Raw genomic sequence first — 9,126 nt, forward strand, 5'->3', positions numbered from 1 at the left:
TAGACATACATACAGGGGTGCGTTCCAAAACGTAACTTTGGTTACTAAAAAGCTATAGTTTACGTTATGTTAACTATAGATTTCAGTTACCAAAGTTGCGTTTTGGAACGCACCCTTGGAAGGGCCATAGTGCCTGCAACATCTATCTGTCCTTATCTAAATGCTTGTTTGTTGTGCGCTTGCGCATGATTTATATGTAAGCTCTTAACGTACATGTGTAATAATGTGTGTCTAAGGCGAGAGTGGGGATAGCCTTAGAACATACACATGTACGTTCAGAGCTCACATATAAATCATGCGCAAGCGCACAGCAAACAAGCATTTAGACAAGGACAGACATATGTTGCAGACACTTTTATTACATTGGTTAGATACGGTATGGCCCTTCCATATGTATGTTCTAAGTTATGAACCCTGGCGAAAATACGGAGCTTTATAAAACGTTGACAACCATTCGATGACGATTTTTTAAAAGTTTATACGTTTTCAAACTTTATAAGAATGCTTACAGAACACCATTGGGTTTTAAAACACTTTCAGAACGCTTATAAAATACAATAAGGTAGAGTGGGGTGTTGTGTACCGGGTTTTGTTTTTGAACCATAACTTTTTCAAAAATGCATATTGTTGTAATGTTAAACATCCTATTTGTAGCTTATCTCAATGCCGAAGAATCTGTAAGGGCAGTTTTTTGAATTTCGCAAATTTTGAAATTGTTTTATAATTCTGAAAAAAAGTGTAAATTTACGATTTTGAAAATTTGTGGGGTGTTGTGTGCCACGATTGTAAATAGTAGAAAACAGCATTTTTTTTATAAATGTTCTTTATTAAACCTTGAAAAAATGAAAATATAAGTGTATAATTGTAATGAAAAAGAAGTTTAATCACTTTCAGCCGCTTCGCATTGAGAACAAGTGAAATATCCCGTTTTCATATTTGCACACTTGAGGTGAACAGTCCGATCGCACTCATTGCAATGAATGGTGTTATTTCTGTTAGGTTTTTTAGGCATATTGCGCAAACAAATAATGCAGAAGTCGACGTCCTCCTCTTCTGATGATCGAGAGGATATATATATTTTCTATATACCGAGACAATTTCATTCTAGAGATATTATATAATTCGCTCACTGACCGGATAGATTTATTTTCAATTGCAATCTTTTTTATCGCACTAACAATAAGTCAGTACCAGTAATATTGGTCTCTGGCTTCGGCGTATTTTTATAAGTATTGCGAGGCATGCTGACTACGAAAATCCTATGAAAAAGAAACAAAAATTACAAAAAAGTAATGAAGTTTCACTTAAAAATTACTACAATTACGTTACATTTGCATGAAAAATGCAAATAATTCGTGTAAAATGACACGTGGTAAAATGTCGAAAATGGAGTGGTACACAACACCCCATATTCCGTGGCACATAACACCCCATATGCTACATTTCGAAATAGCCACCATAACCTCGTTACACGCTACATTTACACAAAATAACTTTAACCATTTTAAAGGCAATAGTCCATAGATACTTTTAAATATCTGAAGATTTACCTGTCGCTTCACTTGCCTGCAAAATTGCGTGAAAAAAAATCGTCCACAAAACTTTTCGTAACACAACGAAACTACAACAACTCGTGAAACTTGTGGGACGCGCGCACAAACGTCGGATGCTCATGGAAAGTTAGATTAGGTCTACAAAGTAACCTGACATTACGCAGATGACGTCATACTAGTTAAACATGGCGGTAAATCAAGCGGCACACAACACCCCATGGCACACAACACCCCACTCTACCTTATATATCGTTTTATGAAAGTTCTGTAATGCTAAAGCAACGCTTTTCAAAGGATGCTCAGTAAACGCTGATGCAGAGAGTTCACTGTTAGACTTTTCAATACATAGCAAACACTTTTCTCAATATCGTGAGATAAGTATTTTTCTTCCGTTCAACAAACTCTGTTCCAATGTGGCGAATTATTGAGTCTCAGTAAACGTTTTGTAAGGCGTTTACGCAAACGGCTTAAAGACGCCCAAAAAACGTTTTCCTCAACTCCATAGCACAAGCGTTTTTCTTGCGTTTAGCAAACATTCTATATATCCAATTTTCAAGCAGTGCACAGTGCTAGAGGGACACAGTGAAATTCAATTTCTCGCATTTAAGAAACCATATCGAATAGGATAAAAGGTGCAGTATGATGAGACTTCTCAGTGAACAATTTTATACCTTTTTTTTTATAAAATGTCTACGTTTAGTAGTTCAACATTTACTTGAACTAAACGTTCATGTAAACGTCAAACAAATATTCATGAAACTTCTTATTTTCATTAGAGAATGCCTTCCAAACATTGCAGCGTCGCAATTTCCGTTTTACGAACACTTTACTGACCGTTTCTGAATTCTCAACGAATTCCTGCAAACGCTCATGTAAACGTTAAACAAACATTTATGAAATTTCTCATTTTCGTCAGGGAAGGAGTATGCCGGATTGTATGAATGAGATAAGACGCGCACCAGGAGATCGTACACACTATTAATATATATGCACAAACGCATGCACGTAGCCACACACATATATAAACACGGGATCAGATTACTGTCACGTCCACGACGTTAACTCTGAATAACGCTAAAAGCAGACCGCACGCTCATACATGCATATGTAAGCATACACACATACACAATGACGTTTCAAACTCTATACAGTTCATATTGGAAAGAATTGCAACCATAATTTGAGCTAATGACAGCAATATCTTAAATTTGGGATAACTCAGCGAAAAATCATCATATCGAGCTCGATAAAAAAAGCGATTTAAAGATAAAATTCTATACTTTCAAGTATGTGTTGTCCCGTTAAGCTGTGTATCTGATTCACACAATACATCATCGCAAACTTTTGATTACGAATTTTGCATTTTCTCACTTTGTCATCCACCATTTTGAAAACAGTGGCCCATTACAATTCTCATTCAAATATTCTTAAAGTAGACATTTCAAACTTCATTTCGCATTTTTAAACATATTTTTATCTTTATTTTTTACCAAGTTATGAGAGAGAGAGAGATCATTTAAAGTTTTAGGAAAATTTTCTCAAATTTTTAGACCGCTTTTTTTGGGATTGAGTATGTATAGATGGAAGATGCCACTTTTGGAGGTTATGACATACCAATTTTTTTCATTTATATAGAATACCAAAAGTTTAATTTATTAATTTTTACAAATAGAAAAAGCTTTGTAGTATAAATTTTTTTTTTCAAAGATTAATGCAATAATATGAAGAAGAATATTCATTCAAGAATAAAGGCTTAAGTGTGGCGTCTTCCCCCGATTTACCTTTACGTATTACGAGATATTTTTTTCAAGATTCGACTATTGAATTGTGAAAAAGAGGATTCAAGTTATATGTCGAAACAAATTTCATCTGTGTTCCTCAATAGAATTGCAATTATAAATGTGAGATTATATGAATATCAAATCAACTCTCAAGATTCTAATGAACTGTTCCATGTTTCAAGATTGGTTTCAACTGAGTTTTTCACGAAGAGAAACACGACTATAAATACGGGGCATAGTCTTTTAATTAGTTTTGCGTGCATTTCATTTATTTATTTATTTATTTATTTATTCAGTGATTGTTTGAATGAGTCTAGTTTTGGTCTTTTAACGTTGAGCCCATGTTGAAGGTTTTTAACACAAAAATAATTGAATTCAGTGGAATACTTCAGCGTTTTGGGCAAGTCGAGAGTGCGACAAATCGTCTGTCTACTGCAAGGCCTATCAGATGGGCGGCCTAACTGCTAATTTGGCTGCAAGGCAGGTTGTCCTTGAGGAACGCCGATAGATTGGAGGGGGAGGCGCATTTTGGCCTTGCGGACTCTACCATTGGTTCTCATGTCCTGGAGGATGGACTGACTGTTAGTTTTGAACGCATAGTCAATGAACAAAAGGATCATGAGCGCATTGACTGCAATATATATAGTACCCATAATAATAATATAGTACCCAGCCGTTACTCCTATGTTAGCGGTCCCTGACTTTCATGTCAGAGGTATCTGACCACTTTGTCCGGAAGGATATTAAGACACTTCCTTCAAGAAAGCTAATTGTAGTAGCCCCTTGGGAGCATGTAAGACTAGGGATTTCTAGGGACGTCGAGTTGACTATTTCTCCGCTAGGAATCCTTGGTATCCTATCAGCGGTATCAAATACTCATTCTTAGCAGCCTAACAGAAGCAGCGAAGGAACATACCGATTGCATCTTCTAGATCTATCGGAGCCCAGACGCACAAAACCTCCTATATATTTGAGTAAACGAGAGAACATTCGAGTCTACCGTCTGGTTTTGCCAGCATTTCTTTTCAAAGTATCAATCCTAATCAAGAGAGACCCATTCAACTAAATTGCGATTGATCATCAGCCACAGCAGCCTAGAGTTTTTTTGGTTTACAAGTGCTGTGAGGGGCTGATAGTCACAACGTAGTCAAAAGGATCCCTCTTGCTCTGATAACACCTCCTGGTTCAACGCGCCGCTTAGCTAGTCATGGATCACTATGCAGTCCACTAGAGTAACAAGAGGAATATAATATAGTCTCGCTCATCAATCATAGGATACTTAAGTCATACAAATGTTCCCATAGCACAAGGAGGAGTTACGACCACAGGAAACATTAGGAAAGCAGAGCCAACAAATCACCGTCGCCGGCAGGTTTTTCTTAGAACCTGGCCCAAATAAATCAAACCTCTCTCTCTGCATGCCGTATGCCACATATAACCGCACTATCAGGACGAAGTATTCTTCAATCTGTCATTGTCAGAACGACTGCATTAATATTAATTGTAGAAATACTATTAACTTACAAAGCATTTTAGGCTCTCATAGGTATTATCTTCAAAAGTACTAGAACGTTTGCGGATTATCGCTGTTTTCATCCATCACTAATGCTAATGTTTCGTGAATCTTACTATTTACTTCATTACGGCGAAGAGCGCACTGATACTGTTAATAGCGTTACTATTAACTTACTTTACTCAAATATATATATATATATGTATATATAAATAATACTGTAGGGTTTGAATTAATTTTTTAGAGAAATGTCTTTTTATTTCATAAATTTAAAGTTTTTCAAGTTAGGGCCACTTCTGCTCGCCGTCGACTATAGTCTTTATCAAAAAAGATGAACTTTGTATTTTAAATTTGTATTATTCTTTAATATTGAATCTTTAATATCATAATTATTATATTATTTTTTTTATTAACGTGATTAAGATATATTTATATTACCAGACTGGACTCGTCAGGAGAAGCTAAGCTTAACAGCAATACGCTCACGTTTACAGTCAACGTTCCTGAAACAATAAATAAGTATAATTTTATTTGCTACATTCTGGATTTTCCGATCGATCATATGATGTTGCAAAGCTATTAACATCCATTTTTCAAATTAATATTTTAAAAAATTATTTTTATGAGGCTACAATAATAACAGATTTCTTAAACGCCTTTCATAAATAAAAGGACATGACATTAAGCCAAACACCATACAGCAATACTTTAAAATTGATTCATGCTATAACGGTACAAATTTTATTTAATAAATTATTCTATCAGTTATATAATTGTTGCTGCTTATATTTAATAGACTTCGTATTTTTATATACATATGGGACATTTAAAGCATTACAAGTTATAATCCCTAAAAGTACGCGTCGAATGAAAAATATATTCAGATAAAAGTTTTATAACGTCGAGAGGGACATAAAATGGTATCATTGAATTGATCTTGAGTAGCGTTATTAAAGTCAAGGTACGGTAATTTTGAAATTTAAAAAAATGTAATTCACATTTTTTATTACATATTTTTGAAGTTTAATTTTTCAAAATACTATAATGAAACTTCTCGGTTGAGTATTTTTCAAAATATGAATTGTCAAAATTTATAGCGTTTTTCACTGGCAGAACTAGTGCGCACTCAATGCACATTAAAGCTGTTGTACACTAACTTAATCTGAATGTAAAAGTGAGATATCTCAATTAATAAAATATCCAATGTATATTTTATCAAATACCACAATAAAATATATTGAGGATTTCGCGGTTTAATTCGTTTTTATATTTTTATTAAATCATCGAAACACATCGCAGTAAGGCGGATGGTTGGCACCAGAATTGCACAGATTGCAGGATAGTATAATTTTAATTTATGTATTTCGTTGAGAATGACTTAAATCAAATCGAAACGCATACGAAATTAAATGTATGTCTAACAGAAGAGACAATAGAAATTTATGTCTAATATTATATTAGCGCACTAACTACCGCGTTGACTTCTACTTTTCTGAATTTTTTGGTACTTTAATCTATTAATTTTTATTAAACGTACATCTTTACATTGATTTGTAGACAACGGCTTTAAAGTGTATTGAGTGCACACCAGCTCTGCCAGTGAAAAATGCTATTAAATAGCCAGCATTAGCATCATCCAAGGTGTTCGACTGACGGCTAAAATCTCTTAAATTTGTTCAATGTCATAATCTTGATAATATTTATCAAAGTCAAGGTCATTGGAGATTATTCTTTGTATTTAAATTTTTACGTAAAAAATGACCACCAGTGGCACTAATTTTAACAAATGTTATCAAGTTCATGACCCTAAATAATATTCACGATGTTTTAGCTATCAGTCGGACACTTTGGGTAATGATGATGTCGGTAGTATTATGATTTTCAAACTTCATAACTTAAAAAGTACTTAATAAAAAATATTTTATTATAGTGTTTTGAAAAGCTCTCGAGATATGCTATGAAAATATGCAATAAATAACGAAGGGTTCTATTAAAAAATTCAAAGTGACCATTCTGTGTAAAACAAATTCATTTAGAGTAATTTGTACTTCCTCATGTGTATTAAATATTGTACTGAAAAGAATGTTAGCGTTGCAAGTTACAGATCGATCGGTGCAAAACATTCGCATTGTATGGAAATCATACAATTCAATTTCTATACAATTATAAGTGTGTAGAATGCAGCCTATACAAAAATATATTAGATGCCTCTAAGTGCATTTACATCTGTTTTTATTATATGTGTGTGTGTATATATATATATATACACATATATACACACAGAGTGTATCATTTTAATTGATGCATTAAAATATCTCTTGAATAGTGCATTTTAAAGAAAAATGTTTCAGACAAAAGTTATATGGTTTAGAGGGTAGAGGGAGACATAAAGTAGTGCTATTGGTTTGACCTTGGAAAGTTGTTTGAAGGTCACATAAAAGTCATCATTAATTTCTTAAATGGAATTCCATATATTTCGTTGCATATTCTTGTAGCTTACCTGGAGAGCTTTCCAAAACACTATAATTAAGTTCATTTTTATTAAGTACTTTTCGAGGCTTGCAAGTTACAGCACCGCCGACATTAAGCATTACCTAAGATGTCCGACCAACGGCTAAAACCTCTTGAAAATTATTCAAGATCATGAACTGGATAACGTTTGTCAAAATCAAGGCTATTGGAGATTGTATCTCTTATTTTGATTTGTGCACTAAAAATTACATTTCTAGGTAAAAATGAAAATAAGAGATACAACCTCCAATAGCTTTGATCTTGACAAATGTTATCCAGGTCATGATCTTGAACAACATTCAAGAGGTTTTAGCCATCGGTCGGACACCTTAGGTAATGTGCCGGCGGTGCTGTAATTTGCAAGCCTTATAACTCGAAAAGTACTTAATAAAAATGGACTTAATTATAGTGTTTTGGAAAGCTTTCTAGGTAAACTACAAGAATATGCAATAAAATATATGGAGTTTCATTTAAGAAATTGATGATGACCTTTACGTGATCTTCAAACAACTTTCCAAGGTCAAACCAATAGCACCATCTTATATCCCCCTCCTAACCATATAACTTTTGTGTGAAACATTTTTCTTTAAAATAAACTGTTGAAGAGATATTTTAATACGTCAATTAAAATGATACACCAAATACACAGGGTGTCCAATATGTCCCGGACCGGCTAAATATCGGACAGTATGCACTTTTGAGAAAAATGTTTCAGACAAATTTTGCAATATATAAAGTGATGTATTTAATGATGTTAACAGTTTGGTTGCGTCACTAAGGTCAAGTCAAGGTCATGTCAATTTTTTTAAGTAGAACGCCCTATGCCAGAATCTAATAGCTGGTGCCAAGAGCTTTTCAAAACACTATAATAAAGCCATTTTTCATTAAGCACTTTTCGAGTTATGAGGCTTGAGAGTAACAGTGTCGCCGGCATTAGCATTACGTAATGTGTCCAACTGACAGCTAAAACCTCTTGAATGTTATTCAGGATCATGTCCTGGATAACATTTGTCAAGATCAAGGCCACTGGAGATTATTCCTCTCATTTTAATTTTTGCATTAAAAATTTATTTTTACATTAAAATGAAAATAAAAAGTATAACGTCTAATGGTTTTGACAAATGTTATCTAGAACATGATCTTGAACAGCATTCAAGAGGTTTTAACTGTTGGTTAGACACATTGCCTAATGCTAATGCCGACGATACTGTAACACTCAAATCTTATAACTCGAAAAGTGCTTAACGAAAAATGACTTTATTATAGTGTTTTGTAAAGTTCTTGACATCAGCTATTAGATTGTAGCATCAAAAATAGGGCATTCTGTTTAAAAAAAATTGATATAATCTTGACTTGACCTTGGCGACGCCACCCAAAATCAAACTGCTAGTCACTACATACATCACTTTATATATTACAACATTTGTCTGAAACATTTTTCTCAAAAGTGCATACTTTCCGATATATTCAACGGTCCGGGACATATGGGATACCCTTATATATACAGGGTGTTCCAGACTTAACGGAGGACCTGGTACGTATATTCCTCGTGAAAAAGTAAATCGAAAATCCTAATAGCAAAATCTTAAGGTATCAATAGTTCTCAAACGGTGAGCATTTGAAAATAACCAACCACAACGTTTCGAATAGTATATGGAAATAACTTTAGATTAGTAAAATTAGTCATCTATTTTAAGCTTTTATATTACCGTTTATTTTGTCATTGTTTAAAACATAACAAGCGTTTAAATTATAATTTATATTTATA

General features: G+C 33.7%; 1 protein-coding gene across 1 annotated transcript in view; it reads right to left on the reverse strand.

Moving 5' to 3' along the window:
- Positions 1-9,126, reverse strand: part of pHCl-1 (pH-sensitive chloride channel 1) — a 234,153-nt gene that overhangs the window by 175,858 nt on the left and 49,169 nt on the right. Inside the window, exon 3 of the mRNA XM_018522315.1 lies at positions 5,286-5,350. Coding sequence (XP_018377817.1) covers positions 5,286-5,350 — 65 coding nt within the window. The remainder of the gene's footprint in view (positions 1-5,285; positions 5,351-9,126) is intronic.

Source organism: Trachymyrmex cornetzi, unplaced genomic scaffold (genome assembly GCF_001594075.2).
Source record: "Trachymyrmex cornetzi isolate Tcor2-1 unplaced genomic scaffold, Tcor1.1 scaffold130, whole genome shotgun sequence".
Classification (NCBI taxonomy): Eukaryota; Metazoa; Arthropoda; class Insecta; order Hymenoptera; family Formicidae; genus Trachymyrmex; species Trachymyrmex cornetzi.